The sequence below is a fragment of the Elephantulus edwardii genome, unplaced genomic scaffold (assembly GCF_000299155.1).
Source record: "Elephantulus edwardii isolate Elephantulus edwardi_28Jun2011 unplaced genomic scaffold, EleEdw1.0 scaffold00033, whole genome shotgun sequence".
Lineage (NCBI taxonomy): Eukaryota > Metazoa > Chordata > Mammalia > Macroscelidea > Macroscelididae > Elephantulus > Elephantulus edwardii.
The window spans coordinates 20,489,115-20,515,842 of record NW_006399783.1 but is presented as its reverse complement, the minus strand read 5'-3'; the positions used below and the strand labels follow the sequence as shown (position 1 = coordinate 20,515,842).

General features: G+C 37.3%; 1 protein-coding gene across 2 annotated transcripts in view; it reads right to left on the bottom strand.

The window, feature by feature from the left end:
• NSD1 (nuclear receptor binding SET domain protein 1) overlaps nucleotides 1-26,728 on the bottom strand; it is a 197,182-nt gene that overhangs the window by 68,993 nt on the left and 101,461 nt on the right. For both annotated transcript variants that reach the window (XM_006884391.1, XM_006884390.1), the window contains 6 exons: nucleotides 24,556-24,826; nucleotides 22,707-22,816; nucleotides 12,479-12,554; nucleotides 7,013-7,131; nucleotides 5,944-6,087; nucleotides 1,581-1,704 (listed from right to left, as the gene is read on the bottom strand). In XM_006884391.1, coding sequence (XP_006884453.1) covers nucleotides 1,581-1,704; nucleotides 5,944-6,087; nucleotides 7,013-7,131; nucleotides 12,479-12,554; nucleotides 22,707-22,816; nucleotides 24,556-24,826 — 844 coding nt within the window. The remainder of the gene's footprint in view (nucleotides 1-1,580; nucleotides 1,705-5,943; nucleotides 6,088-7,012; nucleotides 7,132-12,478; nucleotides 12,555-22,706; nucleotides 22,817-24,555; nucleotides 24,827-26,728) is intronic.

Below are 26,728 nucleotides of genomic sequence, written 5' to 3'. Positions count from 1 at the left end.
ACTAACTGAAGAAGATCAAAGACAACAGACATCAATACAGATTATGTTGCAACATCAAAAATCTTCCCCAATGGGAGGAGGGTAGAGAGAATAGTGCAACAATGAATGAGTGGAAGCCCAAAATCTCTGTAAATGTTTATGAAAATTAATAAAATATAATTATAGAAAAAAAAAAATCTTCCCCAACAGACAACATCATCATGATAGAGGAGGAAAGACTGAAGTCATCAACGACTTCATGCCTGTCAAAGACATCTCTAATGTGCTACAAAAGCAAGGGGTTATCAGTTTAAAGACTTAAGGTGGGCCTGATTAAAGGCACTGAATTTCCAACTCTTTTGTATGAGTCTCAAATTTGAACAATGGATCAAGAAGACAGATGAAAAATCGATGCCTCTGAATAGTGGTGTTTGAGAAGAGTACTTACTATACAAACCGCAAAATATTAAAAGAAATAAATATAACTAGGTGCATCTTTATTTCCCATACTTTGGGTTATTTTAGTAGGAGAATTCAGTCCTTGGAGAAAGACGTCATGCTCAGGAAGGTAGAAATCAGTGTAAGGGAGAACAACTCTTATCAGGTGGATTCATACAGTGACTATAATAAAGGACTACAATATAGCAGAGGAGCACTGGTGGACTAGTGAGAGAGAGCTGTGCTGCCAACCCAAAAGGTAGGTGATTCAAATCTACTAGCTGATTTCTCTGTGGGCAAACGATCTACTCCAGTACAATTTATAGCCTCTGAAAACTCACTGGAGGGTGGGGTGGGATCGGAGGGGTGTCACTTAACGAGTTGGTTCCAACTCACCTGCACATAGTAACACGTATTACTGAGAATCTGAGGATGGTGTAAGATATGGCATCATTATGATTTGTTGTTCATAGGGTCATTATGAGCTACCATCACTTTAACATGTTGACACCTAACAAGAACTGTATGAAGAGAGATCTTGTGGCATAGTCTGTAGGGATCTGCCATTTTGAACCCTCCTGTGTATCACCTAAAGAAATAGGAGGACTTTCCTCTGGTTCGATTTATAGTCTCTGGAAAAGGCTGAAGGGTAAGCAAGTTTTTACTTGAAAGCAATGAGCTCTAAACTATACAAGAATGAATCTGTTTATTAAAGCCATCTACTTGTCTTATTTTCAACCAGTTGTTCATGAAGTTGCTAAAAGGTGAAGTCAAATCACTGACACCCAATAACAACATACTGTTACTATTCACATGCTTTTCTCACAGCAGGAGCCACACTAACTCTATTACTGTGTCTACAGTAACTGAACTAGTAACAAAAAAAAAAATAAAAAAATTAAAAAAATATAAAAAATCAGGCAGTCCTTGCTGTCCGGTAAGAATTAATTCATAGCTGACACTCCAGTGGGTTTTGAAAAGCTGTAAACTGCAGAGGTGAAGAAAGCTATCTTTCTCCCTTGGAACAGTCAGATGGTGGATTCAAACAATTTACATTTTTTGTTGGCAGTGCAACTCATTACTATTAGGCCACTAGACCACCTTGTCACAAAAAAACCCATAAAATTCATGTTTATTAGCATAACTTTCTCTATGTACTTTACCTGTGCGACATTCATTGCAGATAAATTTCCCTCTTGGCATCTCTGTTAACCCAAGGCACTCTAGGTGGAAAGCCCCACAGCACTGAGCTTCACATAACAGGAGTTCACCCAGTTTCTCACAGTTCTGTTAAGAGAAACAGAAGATTCAGCTGTAGAAAAGATGTTTCTAAAAATTCCAAGATTAAGATTTTCATAAGGACAAAGATTAACATGCTTTGTCAGAAATCTAATCATGCACTGTGACAGGTATGGCAAGGTCTGTGGCCTCTAATGGTTCTTTAGTCTAGGTGTAAAATATACAATTGAATGAATAAGCAAAAAGGAAGATGTAGACAGTGGTAAAATAGCTACTTTGGGTCAGGTGATTATCAATGGCCTCTGAGAGTGAACTCTTAATGATAAACCTGTGAGAGACCTGAGGGAAAGACCAGGAAGTACAGATGGGTAAGAGCCAGGAAATCCGTGGCATGCTCAAGAACGGCACAGACAGACAGTATCAGTGGAATAAGGTGAACAAATGTGAAAAAATTAGTAGAAGAGAGGTGATAAAGGTCAAGGACCTAATGAAACCGCCTAACAGACACAGGGTTTTAGACTTCATTCTAATTACAAAGGACATCATTATACAGCTGGATCAAAAGAAGGCTCAAATCAAGTACTAGTTTGACTACTCTGGCTGCTACAAGCAAAATGTGTTCAGGAGTACAAAGGCAGAAATTGTTATGTTGTTGTTAGGTGCCACTGAGTATGACTCACAATGACCCTGTGAACAAAAGATCTAAACCCTATTCCATCCTGTACCATTCTCATACCTTCTGACACTCAACAGCCATTGCTGCAATCACCATGTCAATCCACTTGGCTGAGGGTTTTTCTCTCCTTTGCTGACCCTCCATCCCTCCCAGCAGCATGTCCTTCTCCAAGTATGTGACACAAAGCCTTTTCATTCCTGTCTCTAAAGAGCATTCTGGCTGCACCCTCTTCAAGAATGATTCTGTCTGTGTTCTCTTGGCCATCTGTGGGATGTTTAGTGCTCTTCTCCAACACCACAGCTCAAAGGCCTCAATTCTTTTTCTGTCAGCTTTATTCACTGTCCAGCTCTCAGATGCATAGTAAGTAATCTGAAAGACTATGGTCTGAACCAGACACACCTCAGTCCTCAAACTGACATCATTACTCCTCAAATGGTCCCTAATTGCAGATTTTCCTAGTGCAGAGAAAAAAATAGGGTTGCTGGAACGGATCAAGTCACATACAGCACTAATTTAGATCTGGGTCATAACAATCCTCAAAGAATTCTGATTACAGCTGGAAAGCCTCTTGCAAATTGTCAAGTAGTCTCAGAAAAATCACCATTAATGATAATCTGTCCTGGGAAAGGAGTTTAGAAAGAAAAACCTAGGTCTCTTCTTTATATTCCGAACATTTGTATTACTTATTGATCACTCTAAAACTCCACTGTAATAAAAAAGTTATTTGTGGAAAACATCTTTTACTTATTCTAGAAGATATAAAAGGGAGAAGGAAATCCTACAAATTGTTAATTTTTAAGAACCCAAAAATGGAAATTAGATCAAATATCAAAATATCAAAGATGCAATATACAAATGGGCAGGAGAAATGTGACAGAAGGGCCAATGAGGTGGCATGGGATTTACCCTGAAGAGACCATAGCTGACATCCTAGCAGATATATGCACACCCATGTTTATTGCAGTTTTGTTCACAATAGCAAGGAGTTGGAAACAACCTAAGTGCCCATCAACAAACGAATGGCTAGAGAAGCTGTGGTATATTCACACAATGGAATACTATGCTGCATTAAAAAACAAGGAACTCATGCAATATTATTCAAAATGGTTGACTCTGGAGAACATTATGCTGAGTGAAATATCCCAGTCACAAAAGGACAAATATTACATGATGCCACTGTTGTAGAATGGGACTGTCCTTGGGGTTGGGGAGAGACTGAGTAAGATGGGTTCAATAATGTATACTGCATTGAAACAAAGGAGGGAGAAAACGGTTTAAAAGAGATATATGACTAGGTATTTCTGTCATCACAGGAGTCTAGAGCGAGGGCTACATGGTGGAGGGGACCTGGGGGAGGGTTTGTAAAACAATGAAAGAATCCTTTCTTTTACTTTTCCATAATTTTTGACTCATGTACTTATAACTTGTTAGTCAAATTTGTGTCTTCTAGGTTGCAACACCCCCATGATACATCTTCAAGGATATGAACACGTACGGCCAAGCACAATCAATAAGAGTGCATCTAAATTCCAAAATCAATCTCCATAATAGTCTATGTGTTTCCTACTGCCAAAGGGGCCCTTTAGAGTAGTGAGAGAAGATCTTCACCCTGAAACCCACAGCGTCCCTTTTCAGCAGGAAGTAGCTAAGAGAATACGCCATCCCCTTTTCCTTATGAATCAGGGTGAAGTCTCTCTCAGGGAGGAGTGATAGGGAATGGCAAAGGACACACTGACAAAGGAGATTAATCAGAACTGACTTTGACAAGCACTGTGGCAATTGGACAATTAAAAGAGACATTCGGATGGCGGGGAAGAAGAACAAACTGGGGAGGAGGGTAGAGAGAATGGTGCAGCAATGAAGGAATGAAAACCCAAAATCCCTGTAAATGTTCATTAAAACTAATGAAATTTAATAATAAAAATAAATAAATAAATAAAACGAACATAACTGCAATAACAACTTGGAGATCAAGTTTATAAATTTTGGCCTCCTATAACTGCTGTTTGTCACAAATATTATATAGTTTGCTTTGTAAATTTAGACTATTGTAAGTTTACACCTATAATAAACAAATTCAATTTTATAATTTAAACTGAAAAATCACAATGACAAAATTTTCAAATTATCAAACGTGATGCTGAAGACTGTGACAGTGATATGCCAATCGTGGTAATGGGCACCCATGGTGGACAGTGTTGGCTGGAGATTCTCGACTAAATCAAGCCTGGAAGCAGGAGCGGCATTCACTTCCGAAATGGCTTGCCTCCGGAAACTCTATGTACGAACATTGCTCAGGCTGTTCGTTCATAGGGTCGCTATGAGTCGTCTACGACTCGACAGCATCAAACAGCAACAACAACATGGACCAAAAAACCCTTCCAATTCACTGATGTCAAGTAGATTCGCACTTATTGTGATCATCCTTCAAGTTTGAGAGGCTGTAAAATGATAATGACTTGGAAATTTTTATAGGAGACGCTCCATCTTTCTCCAGTGGAGCAGCTAGTGGATTTGAGCAGTCAAGCTTTCAGCTAAGAGTTAAATACATAACCCCCATCTCTGTGTAAAACATACAGAAACTGAAATTGATTTGACTTACAGCAATCTTAACCAGGTTCATGAGGCTAGAAAGTTTTATAAGAGGAGACTGCCAATCGTTTATGCTCCCACAGAGAGCCTATAGGTTTGAATTGCCAACCTAAAGTTTGATAACAGTACACATCTTTAAATGATATGGACTAAATTATTCATTTCATCTTTTAATTTGGGATACTTGAGATTTAAGACAGTTTTAGTGATAGTTACATCAGACAAAACAGCTATAAGCTGAGACCTAATGAGGCCAAAGGGCATGGGTTTACCTAATCTTTAAGTGTGTTATGTCAATAAATTTTGTAGAATATATTTACAACCTGATTATTTTCATTAATAGACTAACAGTTTCTGAAGTCCAGATCATGTGTGAGAAATGATCTGAACATGACCAGCCCTGTTCATGTAATGATGAAACTGCCCTGACCACAATAATATATTCCAGATTTAGTGTTAATAAAATATCGTTTCAATTAAAAAATAATCCAGTATTTTCAACTATGTCAAGTTTTAAGTAAAAGTCCTAAAAAGACAACATATTAAAGTGTTAATTGATTTTAAAATCACAAAAGGGGATTTTTTTTCTTAAGCAATAAAACAGAATCATTTCTCACACAAAAGCATTAAAACATAATGCTTAATACTTCAATTACCAAGAGCTTGGGCATGAATTCTGTGGTTTTTTTTAGGAGCACAAGACAAGTTATTTATACTCTGTATGCTTTAGTTTCTGTATATGTAAAAACGGGATATTAGTACTCTATCTTATGAAGGCTTAAGGTGATGATTTGATAACATAACATTACATTTCCTTAGTAATCCTAAAAATCCAAAACTAAACTGTGTGACAGGTTCTTACCTCCTGAGACTTGCTTCATTCTTGCTTTAATCATTTGCTACAAAAGCAGGGATCAACATTAAAAGAGTTCTCTTGCTTTCTCTTAAAAGATATGACTCTATTATATGCAGGATAACAAACATTCAGCCAAAATCCAAGTGACTTAAGCATTCTCTACCTGACAAACATTCTCCTTGAGTGCAGCTCCTCCACCTCGTTCACCCTGCATTCTTTTAGCCACAGGCATCCCATGGTCATGCTCCGTGCCCTCTTCAACAGCTTCCTTGGGGCTCGCTGTGGTCCTGTGTGACATCATTTCTCCCTTTTAGAGGGGGAAAAAATATTATGTCCCATATCTGTATTATTTATTGGTGTTTCTTCCATTTAACCCCCTCCCTCTGGGCTGCTATTTGTCTAGTCATTAAGCACTTACAGATGTTCAGCCAATCACGTGGGCGGACTGCATGCAATGTTAGTTCTAACCCTGCTGTGATTGGGCGGGTAGTGGGCGCCTCATGCCCTGCCACTAACTGCTCTGAGGCTGTTCCACTGGAACTTTCTGAGCTGTTCCATTTTAAGGTTTCACTAAGGGAGAGAAAACATTCTTAAGTTTATTTGATTACTTATTTGCCCTTCCAAGATCAGTGTTTCCTAAATAATGCTCCCCCTTGGAACTTCTATTCAAATTGTCCTGGAAAGAAATATTCTATTATGTGTGATTCTGACTTGATGTGTTCTAATTCTTATTAGCCCTATTTTGGAAATAGTGTCAATGACTGCAGCAAGGAAATGGTTTTAAGTTTATCTATTTCTTGAAGGTTAATGTTATAAAATATTACACTAATATTAAGCAGTTAATGATCTCAAGAAATAAGCAAATGATTTATTCTACTAATCACAATAAGTTCTAGTTTTGAAGGGCAGTTTATTCAAACAGATTTTAGAGTTACTTGAGAATCGGGTGTTCTGGTTTGATGAACAAGTTTATTCAATGATCAACAATTATATCTATAATATGACACCTTGGAAAATGGATCTGATCTTTTTAAAAGGTCTTATCTACACTTGCCATGTGTGCTTTATTTTCACTAAGTTCAGGGATTTCCTTTTATCCAGAATTCCTTATAGTTATTTAATACCTAAAAGAACACTACTCTTAAGTAAACTCAAGGGAAAGAGGGATATAGGATCTACTGTGAAAAGTAGCTTTATTTTTTAAGATTAGAATATTAGGAACTGAGTAGTACCTCTGAGCTTATAGGTTCCTTTGATAGGTTGTCATTTTTCAATTTTTTACATTGTATCTTCGCTGTAATAAGTCTCGGACGTCTTCTCTTTCTTGGTTTATCAAATATCTTTGTTGTACCTATGACAGGAAAACAGGAATTGCTTACTACCATTTTCAAATAAAGGGGTATCATAGAATTAAGAAATGTTAAGAGTAAAAGTCAACATTAACAATGCACTTTGCAGACAAAGAAAACACACACACTGAGGAAAACACTGACTAATTAGCTGGGGTTAAAGTCTGACTTACACAGATAATACATAAAAAGCTTACTTAATGTATATGACCGTTTGCACTCTTCCTGGATGATACCCTTGATATCCTCCTACAACTAATCTGGCCTTTGCTCATTAGTGTTCAAAGCCTCAAACCTGTTCCTGAGATGGTTCTGAAATTCAGGTGAGATAGACTCAAAGTCATATTTTGGTTGCCTTGGATTTGGTTTAATTTTCCTGAGCTTCAGCTTGAATTTGCTATATGAGTAGTTGGTGGTCTGTTCCACAATCAGATCCTGGCCTAGTTTTCACAGCTGATTATTGAGCTTCTCCAGCGGTTCTTTCCACAGATGTAATCGATCTGATTCCTATGCATACCATCAGGTGAAATCCAGGTATATAACCTGCGTTTATGTCTCTTAAAAAATGTATTTGCTATAAATAAGTCATTGATTGTGCAAAATTCGATCATTCTCTCTCCAGCTCCATTTCTGTCATCGAGTCCATGTTTTCCGACTACTGATTCTTCTTCTCTGTTCCCAACTTTTACATTCCAGTCACCCATTATTATCAATCAATGCATCTTGATTGCATGTTCGATCAATCTCTGATTGTAAAGGTTGGTAAAAATCTACTATCTCCTCTTCCTTGGCTCTGGTTGTTGGTGCATATATTTGAATGATAGTGGTATTCACTGGACTTCCTTGTATGCCCAAAATGGATGTCAGAAGATACTCTGAAAATTGCACCGGAGCGCAGAGAAGCCAAAGCACAAGGAAGAATTCAAGATACTAAAGAGTTGAATAGAAGATTTCAAAAGGCAGCACGGGATGACAAAACAAAATATTACAATGAAATGTCCAAGGAGTTGGAGTCAGAAAATCAAAAGGGCCGAACTCGCTCAGCATATCTTAAGCTCAAGGAACTGAAGAATAAATTCAAATCTCAAGTTGCTATAATCAAGGATGTTTTCGGCAGAATGTTAAATGATCCAGGAGGAATTAAAAGAAGATGGAAGGAATATACTGAGTCACTGTATCGAAAGGAATTGGAAGACACAGAAGAATTTCATGAAACAACATATGAGCAAGAGCTTATGGTGATGAAAGAAGAATTTCAGGCTGCTTTGAAGGAAATGGCAAAAAATAAGGCTCCAGGAATAGATGGTATACCAATTGACATATTTCAGTTAACAGATGCTGCCCTGGACGAGCTCACCAAGTTGTGCCAAGAAATCTGGAGAAAAACCACTTGGCCAACTGACTGGAAGAGATCGATTTTTGTTCCTATCCCAAAGAAAGGTGAGCCAACAGAATGTGGAAACTACAGAACAATCTCACTGATTTCACATGCAAGCAAGATTTTACTGAAGATTATCCAAAAACGACTGGAACAGCACATCAACAGAGAGCTACCAGAAGTCCAGGCTGGGTTTAGAAGGGGTCGTGGTACTAGGGATATTGTAGCTGATGTTAGATGGATCTTGGCTGAAAGCAGGGAATACCAGAGGAATGTCTATCTGTGTTTCATTGACTATGCAAAGGCATTTGACTGTGTAGATCATAACAAACTATGGCTGACTCTGAGAAGAATGGGAATCCCAGAACACTTGATCGTTCTAATGTGAAACATATACTTGGACTAGGAGACAGTCGTCAGAACAGAGCAAGGGAACACTGCATGGTTCAAAATTGGGAAGGGCGTACGCCAGGGATGCATCCTATCTCCATACCTTTTCAACCTATATGCAGAACAGATTATCCGGGAGGCTGGGGTCTATGAGGAGAAATGTGGGGTCAAGATTGGTGGACGATTTATCAACAATTTGCGTTATGCAGATGACACAACCCTGCTTGCTGAAACTGAAGAGGACCTGAAGCACCTGCTGCAGAGTGTCAAGGACTGCAGCCTCCAATATGGATTGAGGCTCAATGTCAAGAAGACAAAGATTCTCACCACTGGACCAATTGGCAGCATCAGGATGGATGGTGAAGAGATTGAGATTGTACACAGCTTTAGTTTGCTTGGCTCCACAGTCAACAGTCTTGGCACCAGCAACCAGGAAATTAAAAGGTGCATTGCCATGGGAAAGTCAGCTGTTAGGGACCTCTCCAAAGTACTGAAGAGCAATGGTGTCTCTCTGCAGACTAAGGTGCGTCTGATACAGGCCATAGTCTTCGCAATCACCTGTTATGCATCAGAGAGTTGGACAATGACCAAGGAGGATAGAAGGAGAACTGATGCCTTTGAGCTTTGGTGCTGGAGAAGAGTATTGAGGGTACCTTGGACTGCTAGGAAAACAAACAGATTCATCCTGGAAAGGGTCAAACCGGGCTGCTCCTTGGAGGCAAGGATTCTGAGGCTCTATCTAACATACTCTGGACATGTTGTGAGGAGAGACAGGTCCCTGGAGAAGGACATCATGCTTGGGAGGGTGAAGGGACAGCGCAGGAGACGAAGGCCCTCTATGAGGTGGACTGATTCAGTGGCTGGGATAATTGGGATGGGAGTGTCAGAGACAGTGGAATTGGCACAGGACAGAGCAGAATTTATGGCTGTTGTACATAGGGTCGCTATGAGTCACAAGCGACTCGACGGCACATAACAACAACAACAATGTATATGACTGAAAATAATCCCAATTTATATACAGAAATGGACATGTAGCCTCTCAGGAAAAAAGTTAATTGAATTTTGATTGAAACTAATGTCTTACTCATTACTACTATCTTTCAGGATAAGGAATTTGTATTTGGAGAAGGGTAGGTTTTGTGACCATGCCTATAACTTCATGAATATTCACGGAATGGAAAGAGTAATCTTAAGGATCAAAGATAGCCTTAAGGCATTATGACTTAAAATTTTTACATGTTATCACTTAGGTTTTGTTTTGTTTTTTTCAATAAAAATAATACAATAAATGGAATTTCAATAAATATTTTTGAAAATAAAGTTACTTAACTAATTTCATTTTATATGATAAAAATGATAGACTCCTGATTCCTCAAAGGGCATTAATAACCTCTAGACACACTGGAACTGAACTCACTAGTAAGGAAAAGATATAATTACTGCCATTTAAGAGTATACAAATATATGGCTTAAGAATTAAGATGAAGAATTAAACTATGAAGATCTGTCCAGATGAGGAAGAGGAGAAAGTTCATTCCTCAATAGAGAGTGGTCTAAAAAATATTTATGCAATCTTACTAAATAACTTAAACATTTCAGCAATATCAAATGAATGCCAGGGCTCTTCTAACAAAATTTAGAAAAATTCCAGTTTTTCTGTTATATTCTGTTACTCACTTTTCCATTCTTTTTGCTACAGAAACAAAAGGAACTTAAAAAAAAAGTTCACAAAATGCTTTAAGATATTTACCCTAGGTATCAGACAACCTTAAAGCTGCTTTTGTTCCGCCTGACCCATATAGAAAGCCATGATATAAAAGAGTTACATGATTACAGAGTAAACACTAAAATTCCTCATAATGTAAAATATGTAGACAAAATTGACAAAGGATAAAGTTTAGGCTGAAGGTTTTATAAGATTAGAAAGAAGTATGACTGTTATTTGAAAAGAGTTGTTATACGCAAGCAAATAAACATGAGATTACAATTGTTCATAAGATTAAAATAACCTATTACCAGATGCTAAAAAACCTAATAGGTTACAATAAGAGTACTGTCAATACCAACACACTAAGCACAGTTAATCTAACGGAATTAAATCCTGAAAATACAGGGTAATGATGGGTATAGGTCAAGGATGATTCATTTTATAGAACACAATGTATGGGAATGATTATCTGAAACATAATGTGAACGAAGCATAGTGTGAAAAACAATGTATACGAACTTGGTAAGCAAATCAAGGTAAAATAAAAATTAAAAGAAAAAATGGTTCCAAGTATCTGTTACATAAATTTGAATCACATATATAACCACCCATACACACAGCATCCCATCTAAAACTACATGAAATGTGATTTTCCCATGACGTTCCTCCCTAGTAAGTTCAAAGAATTAATAGGGTGTGGATAACAAAACTATAGAAATTAATTTGATCACAGACCCCAAACCTGTCACTAGCTTTTTATGTTTCTTCTACTAAAAAGACATGCTATCCTATCTTTGTCATTTCTTAGTAGGAACAGAGATAATGACAAATAAAGAAATAACTTAGTAGAGAAGAGATGCTCTTCTCTTTTATTATATGTTCTTGAATTAAGGGCTGCTTACCCTTTCTATCGTTCCTATAAAGGAGCTCTGGTGACCTAGCGGTAAGAGGCTGTGCTGCAATCCAAAAACTTCAAATCGAGCACTTCAAATCCAGCTGTTTCATGGGAGAAGGATGGCTCATCTCTTCCTGTGCAATTTACTCCCTCTGAAAACCCAAAGGACGGTCAGCTCTGAGTCAACTCCAGGTTGACGGCACACGACAATAAGCTTTCCTAATTTTTTTTTTATTTCATTATTTTTTGTGTGTGTACCGTCAAATCAGATCTGATTGATACAGGAGGAGATTGTTCTTCCTTCTCCAGCAGAGCATCTGGTGGATTCGAACCGTGTACCTCTGAGATTGCAGTGCAGCTTCTTGCCACTAGGCCACCAGAGCTCGCCAACAATAAGCTTTCCTATACAAAGCCTGTGACTCGGCACTTAACAACAACAAACATACAAAGCTTTAGTGGATTAGTTGTAAGGAGTTAACACTGGCAATTCAGTTGCTCAAATCCAACAGCTCCCACATGACAATTTCCTCCCATGATTAAATGTGTCTAAAAATCCACGAGAGGGTCAGCTATGGGTTGGTTCTGACCAGATGGTACTAACAACAATATCCTTGCCATGGGCAAAACCAACATCAGCAACTGTTTAAAAACAACTGAAAACATTTCATTACCCTAATACAAGCCTAAGTCCATGAACAGAGAGTTTAGGAGCATCAACTTCCTAAGCAGTCACAAATCTACAAAGAATTTATAGTTGACATGTAGTTTCAAGAAACATTTTTGCACCAAGGATTTATGTTTGTCAAAGAATTGGTAACCTTAGTGGTCTAATTTTTCTGTTGCTTGACTATTTTTCACCATTATTCTGTATTACATATTTTGATGTTGTAGTGGTGGTGGTGAAATGCTGTTGAAGTGTTTGCAATTCATAGCGACCCTGTCCCTGAAGCCATTTTAAATCTCAAAAATACTCACCTTCACCAAACTCTTTAGTGTGAGTTGAAGCACATGATTCCGTGATGTCATTTTCCATGTAACCAGTTTCATAACACTATAAATAAAATGGAACACCTTTAATAGTAGTATAAAAACCAAATTTTATGTTATGTAGTCCCAAACACCCTAAACTGTTGTCATATTCAAGAAATCTCTGGTTTACGACAATTAAAAGTGTGTGAAAAGCTGATTGAATAGTGTATGAAATTAACCATATTAATCATGGTAATTAGTATCAACAACAAGTAGTATTACAAAACAAGAAGCTATCAATGGTTATTAAAAAAATCAATAAATTATAAAACTTCAGGCAAATAAAAAGTAAAAAGGTAAGAAATAATGTGTTTGAAATGATAAGATATACAAAAGTGTTGATTACATGCTGCAATTAATCACTGGTAACTGTTCGCTGTTGAGTCGAGCATGACTCATAGCGACATTATGAACAACTAAGGTTATTTAAAAAAGTGAATGAATGACTCAATTAATTTGAAATTACAGTAGTACTAAAAAAATTAAAATGTCTGAATGAAAATTCCATAGGATTTGTGAACTCTCAAATAAGCAAAGGAGAGAAAAAGAAAACGAGCAAGGTGGGGAGAAAGGTGAAGGCAGAGTGACAAAAGTTTACCGACAGATTCTCAATACATAAATGATCTGACAAAATGTTGTTCCGAATTAAGTGGAAGACAAAGGGGATGTACTCAGCAAAACCAAATCAGTTCTGTCCTGTATTTTAAATTCCATTTCCTAAAATTGTTTAAAATCACTATATTTTTCAGCTTCATTCAACTGATAAAGTTATATTAAACATGTAACGCCCTTCCAACATATGTACCAAATTACCTAAATGGAACTACTAAAATTTAATAAAGAACACTTATACTTCAGCTTTTTCCAGTGCCTCAATTTAAGAGATTTTCTAGACTGCAACATAAAAGACACAAAAAATGAGACATCATGTTCACTTTTCCTAGTGCTTTAGTGCTTTGAAATTTTTCTTTATCTAAGGAAAATCATAAAATGTCAGATTTATATTGATGTAGGATTTATATTTTGAACTCTCTCAACTATTTGCTGTCTTCTGACGTCAGGATATTTATGAGAGTACATCTTTAATAAGCAACATCTCAAAACTCTTTCACATTGCTCAAACATCTAATTGGAGGAAACTACCCATCTTTCACCCAAAGAGCAGCTGGTGAATCACATTTGCTAGAGACACATAGCCTTTGGTTAATAACTTAACACTCTGTAGACAAGAACATCAGCTCCTTATCATGTAGGGAGAGTAATTTTCATAGCTTTTCCATATATTGCACACTCAATCAAAATGTGCTCTGAAAGAACCAGGTATTTATATTGGGTTCCACTTTTCTTCCATTCAAAAGACCTATGCTATCACCTTTTATCCATTCCAGTGATTAAATCATCTACTGAGACTCATGGCTCTAAAGTGATCTATGGAAAAACAAAGGGAGATTTCAAGCCAGAGTTCTCAGGGGTCACATTTAGGGAACATAAAACAAGTATGGGGACTACTTTGCTAATTTGATGTGAACAGACGGTAATATACAATGTGTATTGTGTGTGTGTATTTAAAATAGTGTTGTGGACCTTGGGGCTTTAAAATCTTTTTCTTTGACTAGTATGTACAGAATAATACAGAAAATTACGAATATGTCATAATAAAGAAAATTAAAAATATCTTTGAATATACCTAAATGAAAGAATAGTTATTTCTGAGGGCCTTTTCTATACATAGAGAGCTCTATCTGGTGGCCAGGTCTTTAGGGATTTGAAAGGCGAATCCAAAGGCCAACCTTTTGGGCAGTTCTAATTTTCTAGCTTCAAGGAAAAAGATCAGTGATCTCCAGTCTTGGAAATTCATGGAGGGTCAGCTATTAGTTGGTTCCAACTCAATGGCAGTAGGTTTCTCTCTATATATGTATTTATTTCTGGGAAAACTGGAAATATAATTTTCGATTCTGTGCTGGAGAAGAGTATTATGTGTACCATGGACTGCAAAGAAAAAAAACAGGTTCATCCTTGAAAGGTTAAAGGGGGCTGCTCCTTGGAGGCAAGGATTCTGAAGCTTCGACTGACATACTTTGGACATGTTGTAAGGAGGGACCCATCCTTGGAGAGGGACATCATGCTTGGGACGGTGGAGGGACAGGACAGCTCAAGAGGGGATGACCCTCTATGAGGTGGATTGATTCCGTGACTGGGGTAATCAGGATGGGTGTATCGGAGACAGTGAGATTGGCACAGGACAGAGAAGAGTTTAGGGCTGTTGTACACGCAAGCGACTAGATGGCACATAACATCAACAACAACATAGTAAAACAAACAATACATAGTAAAACAAACAATAGTAAAAACAAACAAACAAACAAAAAACCCCACCATTAAAGATGGATTTCTATTTAAAAAAAAAAATTAGCTACATCTTTGAGTTACCCACTATTATTGGCTATATGAATTTGTTCTATGCCAAGAAAATATCTTCTTCTAGGGAAATTTTAACATTCATTACCATGACTATAAAACAAAATTTGTTGTTACGTGCAACCCTAAGAACAGGAGACTTTAATCTTCCCCCATGCAGTACCATTGTCACAATCTCAGCTATGCCTGAACCCACTGTAAACAGTCACTGAAAACAAAATTTTGTTGGCACAAAAAGCAATATAAAGAATGTTGTTCTTACAAGTTTCCAAAGTGAGAGAACAAAATTTTAAAAAATACAGAGAATTTCTAAATAGTCAACATATATGAACTATAAGAATAACTAAATCTTTATTGGTGTCATAATCAATGCAAATCAAAATAATAATGAGGCAAATTATAGCATCCAGTGATATGGCACGGGGGAATCTCTTAGCCAAACTCATACACAGATTTGCAGGATTTTTATAAAAAAGTAGCATCAATATATTTTAGTAATTTTGCATAATCAATAACTTATTCATTGCAAATACGTTTTTTAAGAGATATAAACGCAGGTTATATACATGGATTTCACCTGATAGTTTCCGTAGGAATCAGACTGATTACATCTGCGGAAAGAAACGCTGGAGAAGTTCAATATCAGCTGTGAAAAGTAGGCTAGGCGTTGATTGTGGAACAGACCACCAACTACTCATATGCAAATTCAAGCTGAAGCTGATGAAAATTAAACAAGTCCAGGGGAACCAAAATATGACTTTGAGCCTATCCCACCTGAATTTCAGAACCAGCTCAGGAACAGGTTTGAGGCCGTGAACACTAATTATCAAAGACCAGATGAGCTGTGGGAGGATATCAAGGGTATCATCCAGGAAGAGTACAAACGGTCATTGCAAAGACAGAAGAGGATGAGAAGACCAATCTGAAAATTGCACTGGAGCGCAGAGAACTCAAAGCAGAGGGAAGAATTCAAGATACTAAAGAGTTGAATAAAAGATTTCAAAAGGCAGCATGGGATGACAAAGTAAAATATTACAATGAAATGTGCAAGGAGTTGGAGTCAGAAAATCAAAAGGGCCAAACTCACTCAGTATTTCTGAAGCTCAAGGAACTGAAGAATCTCGAGTTACTATAATCAAGGATGCTTTAGGCAGAATATTAAATGATCCACGAAGTATTAAAAGAAGATGAAAGGAATATACTGAGTCACTGTATGGAAAAGAGTTCGCAGACACAGAAGAATTTAATGAAACAACATATGAGCAAGAACCTATGGTGATGAAGGAAGAATTTCAACCTGCTTTGAAGGAAATAGCAAAAATAAGGTCCCAGGGATAGATGGTATACCAGTTGACATATTTCAGCTAACAGATGATGCCCTGGACATGCTAACCAAGTTGTGCCAAGAAATCTGGAGAACAACCACTTGGACAACTTGACTGGAAGAGATCTGTATTTGTTCCCATCCCAAACAAGGGTGACCCAACAGAGTGTAGAAACTATAGAACAATATCATTAATTTCACGTGCAAGCAAGATTCTACTGAAGATTATCCAAAACCAACTGGAACAGCACATCAGCAGAGAACTGCCAGAAGTCCAGGCTGGGTTTAGAAGGGGTCGTGGTACTAGGGACATTGTAGCTAATGCTAGATGGATCTATTGTTGTTATGTGCTGTCAAGTCACCTGCGACTCATAGTGACCCTATATACAATAGCACTGAAGCCAGTCTCATTGACCCAAAACACCTACCCCCATTGCCCTAGTTACTATGTCAATCTATCTCATCTGGGGTCTTCCTCTCCTACGTTGTCCTTCTAACCTTCCGAGCAAGATGTCCTTCTCCAAGAATTGGTCCCTCCTGGCCACACGCACAAAGTACGTAAGACAGAGCTTCAACATCCTAGACTCCAAGGAGAAACTTGGTTTCACCCTCTCCAACACAAACCTGCTTTTTGTCTCGGCAGACCCATGGTATGTTCAAGTCCCTTCTTCAGCATTACAATTTGAAGGCATGAATTCTTATTCTGTCATCCTTAGTTATTGTCCATCTCTCTGATGCTAGCAAGTAACTGCGAAAACCATGGCCTGGATTATGCACACCTTAGTCTCTAAACTGATGCCATAGCTTCTCAATACGCTGGAGAGGTCCCTTAGATATTTTACTATATGTGTATATTTGAGTAAGTATTTATGATGTCCAAGAAATAATATATGGATATTACAGGAAAGAAATGTTGTCTCTGGATAATGGAGAAATGACTGGAAAGAAGAACAAGAACATTTCCTATGTTAATAGAAAAATACTTTGTTTTGGGTGATAATTCCACAGGTATATGTTCTTGTTAGGTGCCATCATGTCAACTACAACTCATAGTGACATTATGAACAATGGATCTGAACCTTCCTTATTCTGTGTCCCTCTCACAATCTCTGATATATGCTCTAATCCACTATGTCACTCCATCTTGCAGGGGCCTTCCACTCTTTCACTGATCCTCAACCTTTCTCAGCATGATGTCCACTGTCAAACACTCACCCCTCTTGACAATATGCCCAAAGTATGTGAGACACAAGTTGCAACATCCTTGACTGTAAGGAGCACTCTGGCTGCACTTTCTCCAAGACTTATTTGTTCTTTTGGCAGACCATGGGACATTCAGTACTCTTCTTCATGACTGCAACTGGTATATGTCAATGGATCCATATAATATGAAACAAATTTAATCTTATTTTCATTTATCACCATGTTGCCTATTGGTCTGGTGATGACAATTTGTATTTTCAAAGGGCAGCACAAGAACAAAATGAAGTATTATAATGAAAAGTAGTGAAGTATTTAATGAAAACTACAAAGACCTGAAGTTAGGAAATAAAAAATTCAAAGAACATACTTGGCATTTCTTAAGTTGAAAGAACTAAAAAAAAACCTTCAAGCTTTGAGTTGCAATACTGAAGGATGCTACCGGCAAATCATCACAATGATGCAGCAAGCATCAAAAGAAGATGTAAGAAATACAAAGAATCAATGGATCAGAAAGATTTGGTTGATATGGAACCATCTTAGAAAGTAACATATGACCAAGAACCAATGGAAATGAGGGAAGACATTCAAGTTTCACTGAACATAATGGCAATAAAAATAGGACCCCTAGGAACTGAGAGGGCATGGATTGACATATTTCATCAAACAGATACGCCCTGAACATGCAAAAGCACACAAAGAGAGGCAACATTGAGAAGAATGGGAATCTCAGAACACTTAATCATGGTCAAGCAAACCCTAGAACCAGAGTTTATTCACCAAACAGAGCAAGGGAATAACATATTATTTAAAAGTCAATAAAGGTGTGCATCATTCATTTCTACATTCTTACTTAATCTGTAAAATCAACAAATAATTTTAAAAGCTGCACTGTATGAAGAATACGACATCAGGATTAGATGTAGACTCATCAAAAACCTGCATTATGTAGATGACAAAATCTTTCTTGCTGAAAGTGAAGAGGACTTGAAATACTTTCTGCAAAAGATCAAAGACTACAGTCTTCAATACAGATTACATTTCAAGATCAAGAAAACAAAAATCCTCACAATGGATCCATAGGCACCAAAGGTGTATTTAACTGTGTAAAGCTAAAGATTATCCAAAAAACGACTGGAACAGCACATCAGCAGAGAACTGCCAGAAGTCCAAGCTGGGTTTAGAAGGGGTCATGGTATTAGGGATATTGTAGCTAATGCTAGATGGATCTTAGCTGAAAGCAGGGAATACCAGAAGAATGTCTATCTGTGTTTCATTGATTATGTAAAAGCATTTGACTGTGAAGATTATAACAAACTGTGGCTGACTCTGAGAAGAATGGGAATCCCAGAACACTTGATCGTTCTAATGAGAAATCTATACTTGGACCAAGAGGGAGTCAGTCGTCAGAACAGACCAGGGAGGGAAAAACGGCATGGTTCAAAATTGGGAAAGGTATACACCAGGGATGTGTCCTATCTCCATACCTTTTCAACCTGTATGCAAACAGATTATCCAAGAGGCTGGGCTCTATGAGGAGAAATGGGACATCAGGATTAGTGGAAGATCAATAATCTGTGATATGCAGATGATACAGCCCTGCTTGCTGAAACTGAGGAGAACCTGAAATGCTTGCTGGAGAGGGTCAAGGACTGTAGCCTTCAGTATGGATTGAGGCTCACTGCCCAGAAGACATAGATTCTCTCCCCTGGACCAACTGGCAGCATCAGGATGGTTGATGAAGAGACTGAGATTGTTAACAACTTTAGTCGGCTTGGCTCCATGGTCAACACTCTTGGCACCAGTAGCCAGGAAATAAAAAAACGTATTATGATGGGAAAGTCTGCTATTAGGGACCTCTCCAGGGTACTGAAGAGCAATGGTGTCACTCTGGAGACTAAGGTGTGTCTGATACAGGCTATGGTTTTTGCAATCACTTGTTACGCATCAGAGAGTTGGACAATGACCAAGGAGGATAGAAAAAGAATTGATGCCTTTGAGCTGTGGTGCTGGAGAAGAGTACTGAATGTACCATGGACTGACAAGAAAACAAACAGATTCATCCTTGAGAGGGTTAAAGCAGGCTACTCCTTGGAGGCAAGGATTCTGGGGCTTCGTCTGACATACTTTGGACATGTTGCCAGGAGGGACGGGTCCTTGGAGAGGGACATCATGCTTGGGAGGGTGGAGGTACGGTGCAAGAGGGTAAGACCCTCTATCAGGTGGATTGATTCAGTGACTGGGGTAATCAGGATGGGTGTGTCAGAGGTGGTGCGAATGGCACAGGATAGAGCAGGGTTTAGGGCTGTTGTACATAGGCGAGCTATGAGTCTCAAGCGACTCGATGGCACATAACAACAACAACAACAGCAAAGCTATTCTAGAGAACAATCAAGACCTGAGCATTTTATTGCTGGGAACTACTCAGTATTCTTTGAAAGCAGTCTGTGGTACATTTCCCTTTATATACTAAAATAGTAATGCAAAGTACTTCTGTATTTGTCAAATACTAACACTTTCGGGGGTGGGGGGAAATCAACATATACTTTAGGAATAGGTCACATTTTAACAACCAAACCAGCAGCATCTTAAAATTACTGAGAACTCCTCTAATGTCTTTATCCATTCAGTTAACTGGCTTTAATCTCTACTTTCTTTGAAGATACTCATCACTTGACTTACATCTAGTACTTTTCAACATGCTCCATTAAGTGTTTCTAAATTGACCGTTAACTACAAACATCACTTTCCTGATCAAAAATATTCCCCTGCTTCCCCTGGCCTTCTTATCTGTCTATAACACCTTACAAAACTGTTAGGATTTCAAATATGTGAAAGAAGGAAAGGTGCTGCACAGCAATATAACCACAGCTTTACTGGATATAAAGTACAATAAAAGAATGGCAAAATTAGATTGGGTTATCCCTGCAGACAGCGAAAAATTAAAAAAGAGGTAAGAGTGAAGGAACCAAGCCAACAAATTATTAACTCAACATAATAAGCATGTTTTGTGATAACTTAAAACCCAGAACATGGAAATGGTGTATAGATGAATGGTACCTTCTAAATATCAAATTCTTGTGTGCATCAAAAAATTTATCCAAAAGAATGAAAAGGGAACTTGAACTTCATGTGTTTGTTCACCATCTGAATGTCTCCTTTGGTGAAGTGTCTGTTCATATCCTGTGCTAATTTTTCAATTGGGTTGTTTCCCTTTATCTTGTTGATGTAAGTTCCTTATGAAACATGTCATTGCCAAATATTTTTTCCCAGTCTGTGGCTTCCCTTTTTACCCTGTTGGAGAAGTTTTTGGATGGGCAAAAGGATTTTATTCTTACAAAGTCCCATTCATCTATTTTATCCTCTCCTGGTTGTGTTTCAGGATGCTGAGATCAGTGAAGTGGAGAAATGACAGCCTTTTTAAAAAATTATGTTGGCACAATTGGAAAACCATCTGTAAAAAATTTAAGCAAGATCCACATCTCACTCCATACACAAAAAAACAACTCAAAGTGGATCAAGGACCTAGGGCTAAAACCAAGGACTATTATATTAACAAGAAAAAGACAAGACAGATAACACAATCACAAAATGGGCAGAAGAGATTAACAGAAGCTTCACCAAAGAAGAAAGTGAACTGGCCAGCAAACATGTAAAATGTTTAAAATCACTAGCTAGCATATAAAACCATTATTGTAAAATGAGTGTAAGAACCCAACGGGAGTGGGGAGGTAGAAGCAGGGGGATGAGGATGTGCAGGGGGAAGATAGATTAATCGTGGAGCTGTACAATTTGATGGATGGGAGGGTGAGGAAAATTGGAAGAATGTGTTCTTGAAATCAATGTATTAGAACTCTGTAAATGAACTAATACTAAAAAAAACCACACTAGCTATCAGAGAGATGTAAATCAAAACAATGAGATATATGATCTCCTCCCAGAAAGGTTTAACAGGGCAGCAAAAAAATGCTGGCAAAGACACATAGAGATTAGACTCTTATACACTTCTAATGAAAATGTAAAAATGGTAGAAGCACTATGGTGGGCAGTCTTGGCTTTTCTTTAGAAAGCTGGAAATAAGCTCCATTTGAATCAATTATACCAATACTGGAAATATACCCTAAACAAATGAGACTTGGCACATGGACACATATCTGCCCATCCATGTTTACTGCTGCATTATTCACAGTAGGAAAGAGATGGAAACAGTCCAGGTACCTATCAAAAACTGAACTGATAAAGAAACAATGGTACATTTACACACGGGAATATTATGCAGCATTGAAAAAAAGAGGAAATTTCGCTGAAATATCACAGTAACAAAAAGACAAAAACTGTACAAGCTCATTACTGTAATAGGGAATTGGGGGAGGGAGGAAAGTGAGCATTAGTAAATGAATTAAGAAAAAAGTTACTTTGCAGATATATAGTATAAATTAAAAAAAATAAGCAACAGTTTTACTAAAGAAAAAAACTATATTGAGACATAATGGAAATTTAAAGTATAGAGCATATGTAAATTATTTCATGCAAACACAGGTGAGTATTTTAATTAATTTTTTAAAAGAGAAAATGTGTGCATTCTAAAATTAAATTTCTAAGTTGGTTTACACACATAAAGGAAGCAAAGGATTTGATATAGAATAAATATCTAGACATCCATTATATTTACAATCACAAATAATACTTCCTTGCTATTAACAAGGAAGTTTGCAAACTGAAATTCCACATATTTCTGCCTGTATAATAGCTAAACTAGGCCGTTCCTCAAATATAATAATACTAGTGATTGGAAGATACCAAATTCAGTTTTTTGGATTCAGAAAAGTAATGAAAATAAGCTTAGAAACATTTTTCATTTGAAATGTATCAAAAATAAATTCATACAAATGTCAATACAGGTATAAAATTGTCTTCTTAATAAAAGATCCCTTAGGCAAATCATACATATTGACATTCTGCCTTTTTCTTTTTTCCCACCTTTCCACTGTGCAAGCTGTTTCAGTGCTTGCAGCCCTGAGGCAATTGTTCAGGGCTACAATTTACTGTGGCATGGAACACTGTAAGAGACCTATGGGGAAAAGCCTGCCATAATTCCAAACCCAGGCATAATGACATTCTGATACTTCTATGTTCATGTGCAATAGTATTAAAAACTAAAGTTATTTTTTTAAAAATGGCTTATCTCCCAGATGACTATTTAATCCCTTTTAGGAACTGATTAAAACATACCTTTTTAGAAAGGCCCAGATCGCCCTTCTTGGGCATAAATCCAGGGTCTAAATCATTGGATTCAAGAAGTTTCTTAGTTGGTTTTCTCTGACGCTTACTTTCATAGTTTCCTGAAACACACGTCTTTCATTAGTTGACTACGTAACTTGGCACAAGCTTATTTAAACATTATTATGTATTACACACAAAATGAGACAGACACAACATTGCTAGCATTTTCTTCTCACCTTCGTAGCAAAAAAGTATGGAGGAAATCAACTCTAAAATAAAGAGTTAAAGTAATAAAAAAAATACAATTTTCAGTGTAAAAAATTTTAAAAGAACTGCATTATAGCAATTAATCTGTTCTAAGGACAATTATATGAAGGGAATGTTAATGCAAATCAGAGCCATGAATCACACCATGTTTATTGCTGTTATTCACAAAGAAACGGAAGCAACATAAGCTCAAACAATAAATGAATGGATAGAAAAATTGCGGTACATTCACACAATGGATTATTATGCAGCAGTTCGAAAAACCATTAGCTCATAAACCATTATACAACATGGGGGGAACCTGGAGGATATTATGCTAAGTGAATTATCTCAATCACAAAAGGACAAGAAATACCATCTAACACTGCTATTAATAAAGGAATATATGATTGTTATATGTATAACAATCTGGAACAAAGGGTGCATTGCTGGGTGGGCTGTGGGGAAGTGACAGGGGAAGGAAGAAAATGTACAACAACAGCAAAATAAATAAAAAAGATTAAGGTAAATAAAATAATGCCTGAATTCTAAACACAAACAGATAGCTTTAAATTTTCGCACTTTCCCCCCAAAAAGGGCACTTACATACTTTGTAGGATAGAGGAACATTGGTTGTTTAGCTACTAACTAAAAAGTTGATGTTTCAAACATACAGAGAGGCTCTGCACAACATATATCTAGTTATCTGTTCCCATAATAAAGTCTAGAAAACTTCAGAGTCTAGAAAACTCCATGGTTCTTAGCTGTCATGCGGGGTTGCTATGAATAGAACTGAAGACTTGGCACCTAACCACAAGGATCGTGGTACCAACTGGCAATTAATTATGAGGAAATATTAACACTAATTAACTGCATGTGCCAAGTAAATTATATGACACCTTTTTTATACTACATTATGGTATCTACTTTACACATGAGGGTAATAAATTGTGACATTCCTTCCCTAAATAATGTACAGATTGGTGCCATAGACCACCAATTTTCAGAGCAGTCCAGTGAAGTACCTTTCCCCAAAACCCTAATGTCTGAAATGTTTATAGTGGTTACTCTTCATGATCTTAAAGATTATTGACAGAAGAATGATAGCGATCTTTTATTGTAAAATAGTATTTCTTGTGAGTGTGCCAATAATTCAGTGTTAGTAATGACATCCAAATTGTCAGTACTTCCCCAACATTCCTTATTTATCAAGGCAGTAAGGTTCCAGATAGCAACGTATTACTTGGTTTGGGGGTTGGAGAGCGACTATAACATTACCTACCTACCAAATCACTAGGACAAAGGGACCAGTAAAATTAATATAATCATCACAACGAGTCTTGCACTCTTGTCTTGCACTTCAGTGTTCATTACTGCCACATTTTTATTATTAATGTGCATGATAATCAGAAAACAGCTTTTTACTATTGATGTATATGATAAAAAAAAAGGTGGATTTAACAAGTGAGTTGAAATAAGCCAGAAGTATGTATGAATAGTTAGAGATAAAGGTATACTATTACATTACTAGCTTTCCAATTAAACACAGTAAAAATCTCCTGTCTTCTCTCAGTATACCCACATACATCTAGACCTGCAATTCCCACATTACCTGAACGTTTAACTAGCAATTCCTCAGACTCTAGAGCAAGCCGTGGAGAGACATCTGGAGCCACAGGTACAGACAAGGTCAGCTGAGGCAACTCAGCATGTCCACCTCCAAGATCTGACTGAGTCAAAGGTCCTTCCAAAAATGGAGGCTCCCTCTCAAGAACTGGAGGTTCTTCTTTGGCTGAATTCAAAGAATTCTCTTCTATCTGCTTATTCTGAGCACTGGACTGACATCGGGCTATAAAGTTTTCCTCTTCACAGCGTGAAGTAACCTGAGAGCAAAAGGGAAAAAACCCCAAAATTCACACCCAAGTCATTGTATTTTGAGTGGCAAAGGACTAATGCAGTTGACAGAGCGGACAGGTTACAAATAAAGCCCAATCTCGTATGTTTCAAGTTATATTTCAGTTATGCTAGAGCCAGGAATTTGAACCAGTTCGACAATGACAGACAATGAACCAGAACAGCAAAAAATTATGCAATTTACAGCCTCTGAAAAGCCACTGAAGGGTCAGCTATGAATCAATTCCAACTTGATAGAGAGACAGTGGAAATGTCTACAATCCAATTGATTCAACCACCACCATTTTTGAGCAAGGTAATGTGATTTCTAACTCTGCCATTCATTCAAGAGATCTGGTTACTCTATGCATATTGATTGCCCTTATTTTCTAGGAAGATAATAATTTTTAGGAGGGTGTTGACTTTTCGTTTTTCTTGATCCATTACTGTCCCAAGACATACACATTTCACAAATTCTGTTCTTTTTCAATTCTATTTTGTATATCATGACTGAACAGGAAGAACTTATTTAAAGAATCAAAACAGGTACATACAGCTCTTCTTTAGCATCAAATAGTCAAAGAGTTAACTGATTGCAGTACACATATATCTTACATTTCTCTGCACATAAAACACGCATTTCTAAGTAGCTTTAAACATTATAGAACACAACACTACAGTAAAAATAAAGATTAATTACACATATATAGTTTGTAAGATAGTTTAGACAATGATGTCCTGACATACCGGATAAAGCATTTGTGAAGTTCTTCATCAATAATGTTTTCAACGGTACAAGTAAATGAATCACAGCACTTATAAAGCGCTCATATAAGCAGAACTTTCTTCTTTGCCTTATCCTTTAAACTTAGGTAAATTTGCCCTGAATTTGAAATGACTGAACCAACCTTTATTTGCAATAATCACTTTCAGTTGCTACAAGTGCAGCTTTTAAATCACTGAAAAAGCTTATTAATCTTTTCCATCAAAGGCTAATAGACATATCATATTGATTTTCATCATCTAATCTAGTTATCAATAGCCTTTCCATATCAATAGAATTAAAGCACTCCATTGTATTATAATGTGCAAAGAGCAGGAGTAAGAAAATCAAAGGGGCTTAACTCCCCTCATCATTTCTGAAGTTTAAGGAACTGAAGAAGAAATCCAAGCTTCAAGTTGCAGTACTTAAGGATGCTTCAGGCATAATAGTAAATGATCCTAGAAGTATTAAAGGAAGATGGAAAGAGTATACAGAGTCATGATACCAAAACGAATTGGCAGAAACAGAAGAATTTCATGAAACAACATATGAGCAAGAGCCTGTGGTGATGAAGGAAGAAGTTCAAACTGCTTGGAAAGAACTGAATAAAAAATAAGGCCCCAGTAATTGATGGTTTTACCAATTTACATATTTCAGGTAGCAGATGCTGCCCTGGATGTGCGTACCAAGTTGTGCCAAGAAATCTGGAGAACAACCACCTGGCCAACTGACTGGAAGAGATCTATATTTGTTCCCATTCCAAAGAAGGGTGACCCAACAGAGTGTGGAAACTATAGAACAGTATCACTGATATCACATGCAAGCAAGATTCTGCGGAAGATTATCCAAAAAGGACTGAACAGCACATCAGCAGAGAACTACTAGAAGGGCAGGCTGGATTTAGAAGTGATCGTGGAACTAGGAATATTGTAGCTAATGTTAGATGGATCTTGGCTGAAAGCAGGGAGTACCAGAGGAATGTCTATCCGTGTTTCACTGATTATGCAAAGGGGTTTGACTGTGTGAATCACAACAACTATGGCTAACTCTGAGAAGAATGGGAATCCCAGAACATTTAATTGTGCTAATACGAAACCTATACTTGGACCAAGAGGCAGTAGTCAGAACA